The 15,353-nt window shown below is 44.6% G+C and overlaps 1 protein-coding gene across 3 annotated transcripts in view; it reads left to right on the top strand.

Moving 5' to 3' along the window:
• LOC137383889 (6-phosphofructo-2-kinase/fructose-2,6-bisphosphatase 2-like) overlaps positions 1 to 15,353 on the top strand; it is a 105,759-nt gene that overhangs the window by 22,859 nt on the left and 67,547 nt on the right. For all 3 annotated transcript variants that reach the window (XR_010977481.1, XR_010977482.1, XM_068057257.1), the window contains exons 2-3: positions 4,348 to 4,473; positions 10,756 to 10,852. Coding sequence is in view for 1 of the 3 variants with exons in the window: in XM_068057257.1 (XP_067913358.1) it covers positions 4,348 to 4,473; positions 10,756 to 10,852 (223 nt within the window). In the remaining 2 variants the exon portion in view is untranslated. The remainder of the gene's footprint in view (positions 1 to 4,347; positions 4,474 to 10,755; positions 10,853 to 15,353) is intronic.

Genomic DNA, 15,353 nt, shown 5'->3' with positions numbered 1-15,353 from the left:
GTGAGATATTGGACTGTCAGATTGTAATTTTTTTTTCTTCATTCATGGGATGTGGGCGTCACTGGCTAGGCCAGCATTTATTGCCCATCCCTAATTGCCCTTGAGTAGGTGGTGGTGAGCTGCCTTCTTGAACCGCTGCAGTCCATATTTGGTGGGTACACCCACTGTGCTGTTAGGAAGGGAGTTTCAGGATTTTGATCCAGCGACACTGAAGGAACGGCGATATAGTTCCAAGTCAGGATGGTGTGTGAATCGGAGGGGAATTTGCAGGTGGTGGTGTTCCTATGCATTTGCTGCCCTTGTCCTTCTAGTTGGTAGAGGTCGTGGATTTGGAAGGTGTTGTCTAAGGAGCCTTGGTGCATTGCTGCAGTGCATCTTGTAGATGGTACACACTGCTGCCACTGTGTGTCGGTGGTGGATGGGGTGCCAATCAAGCAGGTTGCTTTGTCCTGGATGGTGTCGAGCTTCTTGAGTGTTGTAAATCAAGTGCTGTGAGGAGACCAGCCCATGGAGTCGAATTACAAAAGAATATGGAATGCAAAGAGGAGCTGATGAAAACTTACCAGTTTTTAAATTGCATTCCATTGGTTCTCGAAGCATGAACACCATTGTCACATGATTGAAAATTGCATTGATTAATATTCAGGAACAACAGGCATTCATTAGCAATACTTGCCGGACTTATTGGTGCAGTCAGTCTTGTTCCTATTTCATTCCTAGTTGGCGCGGCACAGTGGCGCAGTGGTTAGCACCGCAGCCTCACAGCTCCAGGGACCCGGGTTCAATTCTGGGTACTGCCTGTGTGGAGTTTGCAAGTTCTCCCTGTGTCTGCGTGGGTTTTCTCCGGGTGCTCCGGTTTCCTCCCACAAGCCAAAAGACTTGCAGGTTGATAGGTAAATTGGCCATTATAAATTGTCACTAGTATAGGTAGGTGGTAGGGAAATATAGGGACAGGTGGGGATGTTTGGTAGGAATATGGGATTAGTGTAGGATTAGTATAAATGGGTGGTTGATGGTCGGCACAGACTCGGTGGGCCGAAGGGCCTGTTTCAGTGCTGTATTTCTAATCTAATCTAAAAAAAATCTAATCATTCATGCAGAACAGGTTACATACAGAAATCTGACCTAGGTTTCTGAACTAGTTGCTAGCATCTGACGTTTCTAACCCAGCCCTGTGCATGTCTGTCTTTTTAAGAGAGATGCTGCTGTTGATTTTCATATGTGCCATTCATGCATAATGTGTTGAGTCCTGAAGCTTAGAGAAAGGTCATAAATATCTTTTGCTGATTTTTAAAAAAAAAATTCATCTACAGCTGGCAAGGCTGCCACTTTTTGCCCATTCTTAGTTGCCAGAGAAAGTGATGCTCGGCCACCTTCTTAAACTGTTGCAGTCTGTGTGATGAAGATGCTCCCACAATTGTTCCAGAATTTTAACCCAGGAATGGTGATATATGTCCAACTCAGGATGGTGTGTGACTTGGGGAGGAATGTGCTATTCCCATGCATTTGCTGTTCCTGTAATGGAGGCTGAGTGTTTAGGATGTGCTGCCACTGAAGCCTTGGCAAGTTGCTGGAGTGCTTACTGCAGCAGTGGTATGCTGGTGATGGAGAGGGAATGGATATTTCAACAAGCGGATGAGGTAAAGACTGCTTTGTCCTGAACAGTGCTTGAGTGCTGCACACACATAGGCAAACAGAGTATTCCATTGCACTCCTGACTGGTGCCTTGTAGGTGATGGAGAGCTTTGATAGTCAGGAGATGTGCCATTTGTTGCAGGATACCCAGCCTCTGACAGCTTGAGTAGGTATGGTATTTGTGTGGCTAGTCCAGTGGAGTTTCTAGTCAGCAGTTATCTCAGTATGTTCATGAAGATGAATGTGATGGTTGTAATGCCTTTGAATGTTAAGGGCTAATAGTTAGGCTGTTGCTGGAGATGGTCATTGCATGGTACTTGTGTAGCACGAATGTTACTTGCCACTTAATTGACCAAGGCTGGATGTTGTCCAGCTCTTGCTGCAGGTAAGCATGAATTGCATCTTTGAGGAATTGCGAATGAAGCTGAACATTGTGCAATCATCAGCCAACTGACCTTATGATGTAGGGAAGGTCATTACTTGTTTAGAGATACAGCACTGAAGCAGGCCCTTCGGCCCACCGAGTCTGTGCCGACCATCAACCACCCATTAATCCCATATTCCTACCACATCCCCACCTTCCCTCAATTCCCCTACCACCTACCTATACTAGGGGCAATTTACAATGGCCAATTTACCTATCAACCTGCAAGTCTTTGGCTGTGGGAGGAAACCGGCACATCCGGCGAAAACCCACACGGTCACTGGGAGAACTTGCAAACTCCACACAGGCAGTACCCAGAATTGAACCTGGGTCGCTGGAGCTGTGAGGCTGCGGTGCTAACCACTGCGCCACCCAAATAATAAAGCTGCTGAAGATAGTTTGAGCTAGGCGACTGCCCTAAGGAAATGCTGCACAGATGTTGCCACCTCATGTTACAAGCACAACCTTGTGCCAGATATGACTCCAGCCACCCCTATTGGCTTCAATTTTACTTGAGCGTCTTGGTACTGTGTTTGGTCAAAAGCTGCTTTGATGTCAACGGTAGTCACTCACCTCAGCTGTGAAATTTAAGTCATGCCCATGTTTTGACCAAGGATGTAATGAGACTTGGAACCGAGTGAAATCTAAACTGAGAATTGTTAAGTGCCACTTTGTAACCCCGTTGATGATTCCTTCCATTGCTTTATTGATTGCGAGTAAGCCAGTCAGATAATAATTAGCCTGCCAATAATTATCCTGCTTTTTGTGGACAGGAAATACCTGGGCCATTTCCACACCGTCTGGTCGATGCCAGTGCTATGACTATACTGGAACAGCTGAGCAAGGCTTGCAGCTAGTTTCGGAGCACAGGTCTTCAACATTACAGCTGGAATGTTGTTGGGGCCCATAACCTTTGCTGCATCAAGTGCATTTAGCCTTGTGGAGTGAATTAAATTGGCTGATAACTAGCATCCGTGATGATAGGGTGAGCAGGATCATCTTCTTGGCACTTTTGGCTGAAGATGGTTGCAAATGTTTCAGCCTTGTCTTTTGCACTCACATGCTGGGCTCCACTACCATTGAGGTTGGCGATATTCATGGAGCCTAGCCCTCCCTGTAGCTGCTTAATTGTCCTCCACCATTCACAACCAGATACGGCAGGATTGCAAAACTTTGATCTCATCCATTGGTTAGAGGATTGTTTAGCTCTGGCTATAGCATGCTGCTTTCACTGTTTTAGCATGTATGTGTTGTAGCATCACCAGGTTGAAACCTCATTTTCAGTTATGCCTGGTGCTGCTCCCAGCATGCTATAGGAACATAAGAAATAGGAGCAGGAGTAGGCCATTCGGCCCCTCGAGCCTGCTCCACCATTCAACTAGATCATGGCTGATCTACCTCAACTCCATTATCCTGTACTATCCCCATATTCCTCAATAACTTTAATATATAGAAATTTATCGATCTCTGTCTTGAATATACTCAATGACTGAGCCTCCACAGCCCCCTGGGGGAGAGAATTCCAAACATTTACCACCCTCTGAGTGAAGAAATTCCTCCTCATCTCAGTCCTAAATGGCTGATCTCTTATTCTGAGCCTGTGTCCCCTGGTTCTAGACCCCACAACCAGATGAAACATCCTTCCTGCATCAACCCTGTCGAGCCCTGTAAGAAATTTGTATGCTGCAAAGAGATCATCTTTCATTCATCTAAACACAAAAAAGAAACCTTTTCAGGGAGAGAGGGAGGGTTTCAGTCAGCATCAATCATTTGCACAACGCCCTAGTAGGGGTGTCTCATGGAAAGGAAGGATGGAGTCGGGGCTAAAAATTTTTGGTTCTCGTGTAATATGGCTAGATGTAGTATCAAGCAGCACCTACTCTGTCCCAACTCTATCTTAAAATACAATCTCAAGACCAAGGGTGTCAATTTTTCCATTTCTTGCATGAGCTATCTTTACAACTTTGTCAGCAATATGCTTTTGGCTCTTGTCAATTAAGAAAGAGTTTGATAACGTGCAGATTGATTGATTCTGCCTGGGACCTAGAGGGTTTTATCTCATTCATCTTGGTTGAATTTCAGCTGCAGGCAGAGAGCTTTTTAGTCAACATGTATGTCCCTCTGACTAGCTGTTTGTGAAATCTGCCCCCTCGAACACTGTGCTTAATGCTACTTTTTTTTTAGACTTCAGTTATCAATATTTTATCTAAATGTTTTTGACAACCACTGCTGCTTAACGTTGCTAATGAGATGCTTCATCTGGTTTTTTTCCTGTGTCTTGATTGCAGCCTGGGCCTCCCACATGACCAACTCTCCCACGTTGATTGTAATGGTGGGATTGCCTGCTCGCGGGAAGACCTACGTTTCCAAGAAACTCACTCGCTATCTCAACTGGATTGGAGTCCCCACCAAAGGTAAGTCACGATGTGATATACTACGATATAGGCGATTGTAATGTAATACATTTGATCCAACCAAATGACAGGAGCACAGATGAGATTATTATATCACACTAAGAACCCATGGTATGATTTCTAGAATGAAAGATGTTTCCTTTCTAGTGCACTCAGATTTGTGGAAGTGCTTGACATCGTGTAGTGATGCAGTCCAAGTCTGTTATGTTACCTTGCCGAGTCTGAAACAAATGTGGATCTGAGACTTTGCATGGCAGACAGCAAGAACCAGGAACTACTTACGAGTGGCCTGACAAGTGCAGCAGCTGCCTGGTTCCAAGTTTGGCAAAGCAGCATAGGCTCAGGAACAACGTGCTTTGGCAGGTCCTGCTTCAGGCAGCAAGCTCCAGAAAAGGCGGCTCCAAGCTCCAGCAGTAAGAGACCAGAAATGGGGCCTCTCTGCTGAAACACATTGCCAGTCCCAAGCTTGGAGCGGCTGCCTGAAATGGGGCCTGCTGCCACTGTGCTGGTGGTGGGGGCAGTGAAAGTTTAACCGGCGCCAATCAAGCAGGCTTCTTTGTCTTTGGCTTTGAGCTTCTTGAGTGTTGTTGGAACTGTACTCATCCAGGCTAGAGGGAGTATTCCATCGCACTCCTGACTTGTGCCTTGTAGATGGCGGACAGACTTTGAGGAGTCAGAAGATGAATTGTTTGCAGAATTCCCAGCCTCTGACTGCTCTTGTACTCATTTGTGTGGCTGGTCCAGTTAAGATTCAGGTCAATGGTAACCACCCCAGGGTATTGACAGTGGGAGATTCAGCAATGGTAATGCTGCTGAATGTCAAGAGGAGGTAGATTCTTTGTTGTTGGTGATAGTCATTGCCTGGCAATTAAGTGGCAAGTAACACTAATACAACACATCAGCCTAAGCCTGAGTGTTATCCAGGTCTTGCTGTATGTGGGCATGGACTGCTTCAATATCTGAGGAGTTGCAAATGGTACTAAAGACTGTGCAATCATCAGCAATCATCCCCTTATCTGACCATTTCTGGAGGGAAAGTCATTGATGAAGTAGCTGTAGATGGTTGTCCCAGGACACTACCCTGAGGAACTCTTGCGGTGATATCCTGGGGAGGGGGGAGCAGAGATTGATTGGCCTCCAACAATCACAACCATCTTGCTTTGTACTCCAGCCAGTGGAGAGTTTCCCCCTGATTCCCATTGACTTGAATTTTGCTAGGGCTCCTTGATGCAAGGGCAGTCATTCTCACCTCGCCTCTGAAATTCAGCTCTTTTGTCCGTGTTTGGACCAAAACTGTAACAAGGTCTGGAGCTGAGTGTCCTTTGCAGTACCCAAAGTCAGCATCGGTGAACAGGTTATTGCTGAGTAAGTGCTGCTTGATAGCTCGATTCATGACCCCTTCCATCACTTTGACTGATGGGGTGGTAATTGGCCAGACTGAATTTGCTCCGCTTTATGTGGACAGGACATAGCTGGGCAATTTTCCATATTGTCTAGATAGCCGAATTGTAGCTGTATTGAAACAGCTTGGCTAAGGGTGTGGCTAGTTCTGGAGCCTAAGCCTTCAGTACTACAACTGGGATGATGTCAGGGCTCATAGCCTTTGCTGTATCCAGTGCCTTCAGCCATTTTTTGATATCAAGTGGGGTGCATCAAATTGTCTGAAGACTGCCATCTATGTTGGTTGGGTCGTCAGGAGGAGGCCAAGATGGATTGTCCACTTGTCACTTCAGGCTGAACCATTCAGCCTTGTCTCTTGCACTGATGAGCTGGACTCTGCCATCATTGAGGATGGGGATGTTTTTGGAGGCTCCTCCTCCAGTTATTTGGTTAATTGTTCACGACCATTCACGACTAGATGTGGCAAAACTGCAGAGCTTTGATCTAATCTGTCGCTTGTCAGATCACTTGGCTTTGTCTATAGCATGCATGTAGTTCTGTGTTGTAGTTTCTCAAAGTTGGCACCTCATTTTTAGGTATGTCTGGTGCTGCTCCTGGTACACTCTCCTACACTCCTTATAGGACCAGGTTAGGTCCCCTGGCTTGATGGTAATGACAGATTGAGGGATATGCTGGACCATGAGGTTACAGGTTGTGGTTGAATACAATTCTGCTTCTGCTGCTGACTACACTTCCTCATGCTCTCTTCTCCTCGTTTCTCCCTCTCCATTACATCTGTTCAGACAATGCAACCTACTAGACCCGTGCTTCTGATGTGTCTTCTTTTTTCCTCAATTCCCCCCCTGCAACCGTGGCTGACAGGGCCCTCAACTGTGTCCATTCTATTTCATGCACTTTTGCTGTCGCCCCTTCCCAGCCCTACCAGGACCATGTTAGGGTTCCCCTTGTCCCACCAGCCTCTGTATTCAACAGACTCGCCAACTTTAAGGGCATTTAAGTGGTCATTGGATAGACATATGGATGTAAATGGAATAGTGTAGGTCAGATGATCGGCGCAACATCGAGGGCCGAAGGGCCTGTACTGCGCTGTAATATTCTAATTCTAATTCTAATCAACCTCAGCCATTTGCTCCATCTCCAGCTTGATGTCACCAAACGCATCTTCCCCATCCACTCCCCCTTCAGCATTCCGAATGGACCATTCTCACCACAACGCCTAGTCCACTCCTCAGTCGCCCCAATACCCCCTCCCTTTCCATGCGCAAGTGCGGGAGATACACTACCTGCCCTTTTACATCATCCCTTCTCACTGTCCAAGGCCCCAAACATTCCTTCCAAGTGAAACAGCAATTTACTTGTACTACTTTCAATTTAGTATACCATATTTGCTGCTCACGATGTGGCCAAACGCATATTGCGTGACTGCTTTGCAGAACACCTGTACAGTCCAGAAGCATGACCCTGAGCTTTCTGTCGCCTGTCATTTCAATTCTCTACTTGCTCCCATTCTGACCTTTCTGTCCTTGGCCTGCTGCAGTGTTCCCATGAAGCTCGAGGAACAGCGCCTCATCTTTCGACTGGACACTTTACAGCCTTCCGGATTCAACATTGAGTTCAACAATTTTAGATCATAATGTCGGTCCCCATTTTGTTTTGTGCTTTTTTTTGCTGGTTTGGGTTTTGGTCTAGTTTCTAAATTCCTTTTCTTTGGCAGCATAACAGCCATCCAAACACATTCACACTTCCTCCAGATACATCTTTTGTTTCTTTGCTTGTTCCATTACCACTACCTTTAAATTTGTACCAGAAAAGTTTTTGTCATTTAATCTGTCCTGCCTTGCACCCCATCACATACCTTCCCTTTTGTTCTTTCCCACCTCCACCCCATCACTCTTTCCCCCCCCCCCCCCCCCGCAACCCCTTGTGTTGCTCAAAACCTATTACATTTCTAACTTTTCTGAGTTCTGATGAAAGGTCACAGACCTGAAACATTAACTCTGTTTCTCTCTCCACAGATACTGCCAGACCTGCTGAGTATTTGCAGCATTTTCTGTTTTTATTGTCCATGCAATGTTGTATGGCACCATCACTGAGTCTCAACAGTCACATAGTGATTTCAAGGCAGGAAAATATATTCAGTTACTCTTAGAAAGTTGAAACTTCATCTTAAAGGCCCAAATGTTTCATAGTATTCTGGTCACCACTTGGTTACATTTTTCTGTTGTGAGTTTAGGTGCTCTGTAATATCTGCCATGGGAGCCAGATTTTGAATCCATAACATGTTTAATTTTCAAAGTTTTACTACATAGCTTCTTGATCTAAAATTACCGAACTTCGGGTTTGTGTTGAAACTTTAATATTTGACCTTCAGGTTTGCCACAACTCAAGCTTTCTTGCCCACCATTGTAGGTGCCCGATCTGTGATCACGCTCTCAACTCTTGTCAGGTCCACAACCAATTTATCCAGAGCTCCCAGCAAGTTATTGGAGAAGTAATTTTCTGTTGTGCCTCAACGGCACCAATTCTATAAGCTCCTCTGTTAAAGTGCAGTCTTCATTTTCTTATCTATTCTAGCCTTGCCTGAATCCATCTTTAATGGGCACACATTCCATTTTACCATTCTCTTTCTCCTAACGTATTTAGAAAAGCTGATAGCTTTGATAGCCCTTGTAAGTGTTTTTCATATTTGTTTTCTTCACCTCTTATGACATTCTTTGTATCCCCTTGCTACTTTTTATAGCTTTTCCAGTCTGCTGAAATTTCACTTTACCTTGCATTTGTGCAAGCCTTTTCTTTAAGCTTGATGCTTTCTCTTATTTGTTGACCATGGTCACTTAACTATAAATGCAGAGTCTTTGCCTTCACCCTTTAGGAGTACATGCTGATTTTGTATCAAACCAAATACTTTGCATAATTTCCACTGTTGTAGGTTTCCCCATTAACGAACGGTTCAGCCCAATTTATTGTGGTCAATTCTTTTCTCATCTCTTTGAAGTTTCCTTACTTAAATTTAAAACATTGGTTCGAGGCTCTCCCTTCTCTGTCTCAAGCCTAATATCAAATTCAATCGTAATATGGTTGTTATTTGCAAGATGTTCCCTTACTGACATTGGTAACTTACTCTGATTCATTACTCGCTACAAAATAAGGTATGCCTATTTTTTGTAATGCATTCATGTGCTAAGAATGTTGCTGTTGAGACCAGGATTTGTTGCCCATCATAAACTGCCCTTGAGAAGGTGGTGGTGAGCTGCCTTCTTGAATCACTGCAGTCAATGTGGCGTAGGTGCACCCACAGTGCTGTTGGGAATGGCGAGTAACTTGCATGTGGTGGTGTTCCCATGCTTCCGCTGCCTTTGTCCTTCAAGGTGGTAGAGATCATGCGTTTAGAAGGAGCTGTCAAAGGAGCCTTGGTGAGTAGCCACTGTGATGCTGCTGGGTGGCGTTGGACTGTGTTTTTAAGGTGGAGGGTGAAGTGCAGATTAAGCAGGCTGCTTTGTTCTGGATGGTGGTGTTGAAGCTGCAGTCATCCAGGCGAGTGGAGAGTATTCCATCGCACTCCTGACTTGTGCCTTGTTGATGGTGGACAGGAGGTGAGTTACCACAGAATTCCAAGCCTCTAACTTGATCTTGTAGCCGCAGTATTTACGTGGCTGGATCAGTTAACTTTCTGGTCAATGGTAACCCCCAGGTGGTCGATGGTGGGAGATTGACCAATGGTAATGCTGTTGAATGTCAAGGGGAGGTGATTAGATTCTCTGTTGTTGGGGATGGTCATTGCCTGCCACTTGTATGGTGTGCATGTTACTTGCCACATATCAACCCAAGCCTGAATGTCCAGGACTTGCTACATGTGGGCAAGGACTCTTTCAGTGTCTGAGGAGTTGCGAATAGTACTGAATGCTTCAATTATCAGCAAACATTTCCACTTCTGACCTTATGGTGGAGGGAAGGTCGTTAATGAAACAGCTGAAGATGGTTGGACCAGGGACACTACCTTGAGGAATTCTTGCAGCAATGTCCTGGAGCTGAGATGATTGGTCTCCAACAATCACAGCCATTTTCCTTTGTGCATGGTATTAACTCCAAGTGGAGAGTTTTCCTCCTGATTCCCATTGACTTCAATTTTGCTAGGGCTCCTTGATGCCACAATTGATCAAATGCTGCCTTGATATCAAGGGCAGTCAATCTCTCCTCACTTCTTGAATTCAACTCTTTTTTTGTTCATGTTTGAACTGAGGCTCTAATGAGGTCAGGAGCCAAGTGGCCCTGGCAGAACCCAAACTGAGCATTGGTGAACAGATTAAGTGCCGCATGAGAGCACTGTCAGCTATGCCTTCCATCACTTTGCTGCTGATTGAGTGATAGGGTGGTGATTGGCCGTATTGAATTTGTCCTGCTTTTTGTGGACAGGACATACTTGGGCACTCTTCCACATTGTCGGCTAGATGTGAGTGTTGTAACTGTATTGGGACAGCTTAGCTAGGGGCTCAGCTAGTTCCAGAGCACAAGTCTTCAGTACTTGTCAGCTCAGAAACAAATTTTCTAGAAATAAAATTAATTCAAACAAACATATTACATGGTAAGAGTGCCACTACAGGTGTGGTGGCGACCTGGGACAGCTTGGAGTTGCTCTTTCAATAATGGGAAATCTATTGAGGTGGCACTTCGAGGCAGGAGAGAAATGGTGATGCCCGAATAAGGAGTGTGTGGCCTAACATAGCAAACGTAATATTTGCAGATTCTTCAAACTCAAAAGGGAGGAATAAGCTTTCCAGAAATTCCAGGAGACTGGATTTAATAATTAAAATCACCTATAAATCAAATCCAACTCCGCATACCAGTTTCTTTATTACTTGTACCTATTTCTCCGACTTGCAGTTTTCAATCTGGGTCAGTATCGCCGTGAAGCTGTGAAATCGTACAAGTCATATGAATTTTTCCGTCATGACAATGAAGAAGCTATGAAAATCAGAAAGTAAGCAAATTTGTTTGTCTTATACTGAGTACAATTTGTTTCATAACTTGTCCAGATAGTTCATTAGGTAACTAGTATTCAAGCAGGCTCGAAATAATATTTTTCCACTCCCCCGCCCAACCCCATCCGTTTTATAGACCTACGGTTTCATGGGAGCAGGTGGCATTTGGGTACTGTGCCCATTCAACTACTATTCATATGGAAACTTCAGGCTATTCAGCTACTGGATGCATCACAACTGAGCTCAGCCCTGTCCACATATGCATTTCCAACTGTCAGAAGCAGGAATCCTGATCGGTCTTCGCCCTCCCTAGTCTATCGGCACTGAATCTGCCGTCAAATTGCATTTATATAGGTTAATTTATAAAAATATCCCGCAGTGCTTCACTAAAGGGTTAAAATAGGTGACAAGCCAAAGGAGAGGTTGGGAAGCCTGATCAAAAGCTTGACCAATGAAGATGATTTCAAGGAGGCTCTTAAAGGACATCAAAGTGGAGGTGAGGCCAGTTGAGCAAATTAACAGCTGCACTGACGAATGTATGGCCAAAGGCTAGGCAGTTCGGAGTTTCAATATGCAGTCGTCAACAACTTGGGTGGGGTGGTGGGGAGGAAACATTTCACCTCAGCACAAACTTAGGATCAAACCTGGGATCTTACTGATTTATTAGGCTGAGCAGTTTAGAGTCATAGATTCATTTATGGCATTACAGCTGAAGAGGACAGTTAAAATATTCACTTTTAAAATATTTAACATCCAAATTAATTAATTAAATAGAATAGAGATGACTGGGCAGGCGATGTGCTGCAGCTGTATTATGTGGGCGCTGATGCAATCCAGGGTGGCCACATCTGCAGCAAGTGTTGGCTGCTCGAGGACCTTCGGCTCAGAGTTGGTGAGTTGGAGTCCGAGCTGCGGACACTGCGACTCATCAGGAAGGAGGAGAGTTACCTGGACACTGTTTCAGGAGACAGTCACACCCCTTAGATAAATTGCATCAAATTTGGACCATTGTCAGGGACAGGAGGGTGTGACTGCGAGTGAGGCAGGTATGGGGATCCAGAATTTAGCTTTGGAGGAGCCTCAACCAGTGCCCTTCTCCAGTAGGTACGAGGTGCTTGCTACCGGTGTGGACGAGGGCACAAGCTGCAGGGAGGATGAGCGAACAGACCACAGCACCGTGGTTCAGAGCACCATTCAAGTGGGGGAAGAAAAGAGAAATGTAGTAGTAATAGGGGAATAAATACTGTTCTCTGCAGCAAAGACAGGGAGTCCCGAAGGCTGTGTTGCCTACCTGGTGCCAAGGTTAAGGACATCTCTTCTGGGCTGGAGAAGAACTTGGAGTGGGAGGGGAAGGATCCAGTTGTTGTGGTCCATGTAGGTACCAATGACATAGGTAGGGATAGGGAAGAGGTTCTGCTGAGGGAGTATGAGCAGCTCGGGGCTAAATTAAAAGCAGAACCACAAATGTGGTAATCTCCAGATTACTACCTGAGTGACATGCAAATTAGCATAGGGTAAATGAGATTAGAGGGGTAAACATGTGGCTGAAAGATTGGTGTGGGAGAAATGGGCTCCGATTCATGGGACACTGGCACCAGTACTGGGGAAGGATAGAGCTGTTCCGTTGGGACGGGCTTCATTTGAACCATGCTGGGACCAGTGTCCTGGTGAATTGTATAACTAGGGCTAAAAGATAGGACTTTAAACTGATTAGTGGGAAGTTTAAAAAATCAAAAAGAAATGAGAGAGCAGAGGTGCAGGATAGTGAAGAGGCGAATGGTAATCCAAGTGTGACAGGAAGGGGAAGAAAATATAAGCAGAAGTTAGAACCAGAATGAGTAGTAATGGTAAAAAGTTAAAGCTTAAGGCTCTTTATCTGAATGCACGCAGCATTTGTAACAAGATAGATGAGTTGACGTCACAAATAGAAATTAATGAGTATGACTTGATAGCTATTACAGAAACATGGTTGCAGGGTGACGAAAACAGGGAACTCAATATTTAAGGGTATTCGACATTCCGGAAAATAGGCAAAAAGGGAAAGGAAGTGGGGTAGCTTTGTTAATAAAGGAAGGTATCAGTGCAGTGGTGAGTAGTGATATAGGTGCAATAGATCGTGATGTGGAATCAGTTTGGGTGGAAATAAGTAATAGCAAGGGGAAGGAGTCAAGGGTGGGAGTCGTCTACTGGCCCCCGAAGAGTTGCCTCACTGTAGGACAAAGTATAAATCGGGAAATAATGGAGGTGTGTAAGAAGGGCGCTACAATTGTCATGGGTCATTTTAATCTACATATTGGCTGGACAAATCAGATTGGCAGAGGTAACATGGAAGACGAATTTGTAGATTGCATCAGGGATTGTTACTTAGAGCAATATGTTGCAGAACCTACCCGGGAACAGGCTATTTTAGATCTAGTAATGTGTAATGAGGCAGGATTAATAAGAGATATCGTAGTTAAGGATCCTCGAGGGGGTAGTGATCACAACATGGTAGAATTTCAAATTCAGTTTGAGGGCGAGCAACTCTGGTCTCAAACCAGTGTCCTCAACTTAAGCAAGGGCAATTACAGAGGTATGAAGAAAGAGTCGTCTAAAGCGAGCTGGGAAAATAGACTAAGGGGAAGGTCAATGGATGAGCAGTGACAGACATTTAAGCAGATATTTTATAACGCTCAGCAAAAATTTATACCAGTTAGAAAGAAGGACTCTGAGAAGGATGAACCACCTGTAGTTAACAAAGGCAGTCAAGGAGAGTATCCAATCAAAAGCTAAGGCATACAAAGCAGCAAAAATTAGCAGTAGGCCAGAGGATTGGCAATTTTTTAGGAACCAGCAGTGGCTGACTAAAAAGCTAATAAAGAAGGAGAAAATTGATTATGCAAGTAAATTGGCAAGAAATATAAAAACAAACAGCAAGAGCTTCTACGGGTATACAAAAAGAGAGAGTAGCTAAATTGAGCGTGGGACCCTTGGAGGATGCGACTGGAGAATTGATAATGGGGAACAGGGAAATGGCAGATAATTTAAACCAATACTTTGCATCGGTCTTCACGGTGGAGGACAGTATAAGCATCCCACCGATATCAGATAAACAAAGAGCTAATGGGAGGAAAGATCTTGTAACAGTCTCTATCACAAGGGACAAAGTATTTGACAAACTATTGGAACTAAAGGCAGACAAGTCACCAGGGCCTGATGGCCTACATCCAAGGGTTTTAAAGGAAATGGCTACAGAGATGGTGGAGGCATTGGTCGAAATATTCCAGAACTCACTGGATTCCGGGAGCCTCCCAGCGAATTGGAAAACCGCTAATGTGACGCCCCTGTTCAAGAAGGGAGGGCGACAGAAAGCAGGAAACTATAGGCCAGTCAGCCTAACATCGGTCATTGGGAAATGCTAGAGTCCATTATTAAGGAAGAAATAGGATATTTAGAGAAGCTTAACGCAGTCAGAGTCAACATGGTTTTGTGAAAGGGAAATCATGTTTGACAAATTTGCTAGAGTTCTTTGACAATCAGAGTTGATAAAGGGGAACCGGTAGTGTGTATTTGGATTTCCAGAAGGCATTCGATAAGGTGCCACATAAAAGATTATGGCACAAGATAGGAGCTCACTGTATTGGGGGTAGTATATTAGCATGGATTGAGGATTGGTTAACTCAGAAGACAGAGTGTTGGGATTAATGGGTCTTTTTCAGTTTGGAAGGACATAACTAGTGGAGTGCCACAAGGATCAGTCCTAGGGTTTCAATTATTTACTACCTATATTAATGACTTCGAGGAGGGGGCAGAGTATAATATATCCAAATTTTCTGATGATACAAAAATAGGTGGGAGGGCATGTTGTGATGAGTGGGCAAAAACTTGGCAGATGGAGTTTCATGTAGGAAAGTGCGAGGTCATGCACTTTGGTAGGAAGAATCAAAAGGCAGACTATTTAAATGGAGAGAGACTTCAAAAAAGTGCAGCACAGAGGGATCTGGGTGTTCTTGTGCATGAAACACAAAGTTAGCATGCAGGTGCAGCAAGTCATTAAGGCAGCAAATGGAATTTTGGCCTTTATTGCTAGGGGGTTGGAGTTTCAAAATAGGGAAGTCTTGTTACAACTATACAGGGTATTGGTGAGGCCTCACCTGGAGTACTGTGTACAGTTTTTGTCCCCTGTGTTTAAGAAAGGATATACTGGTATTGGAGACAGTTCAAAAGAGATTCACTAGGCTGATTCCTGGGATGAAGGGGTTGTCTTTTCAAGAATGGCTAAACAGGTTAGGCCTTTATTCATTAGAGTTTAGAAGAATAAGGGATGATCTTATTAAAAAGTGCAAGATTCTGAGGGGGCTTGATCGGGTAGATGTTGAGAAGATGTTTCCATTCGTGAGGGAATCTCGTACTAGGGGACAAAGTTACAGAATAAGGGGACACTCATGTAAAACTGAGATACAAAGGAATTTCTTCTCTCAGAAGGTAGTGAATGTCTGGAATTCTCTACACCAGAGAGTT

Source organism: Heterodontus francisci, chromosome 25 (genome assembly GCF_036365525.1).
Source record: "Heterodontus francisci isolate sHetFra1 chromosome 25, sHetFra1.hap1, whole genome shotgun sequence".
Taxonomy (NCBI): Eukaryota; Metazoa; Chordata; class Chondrichthyes; order Heterodontiformes; family Heterodontidae; genus Heterodontus; species Heterodontus francisci.
The sequence above is the reverse complement of the archived record's forward strand: the minus strand, read 5'-3'. Positions and strand labels throughout refer to the sequence as shown.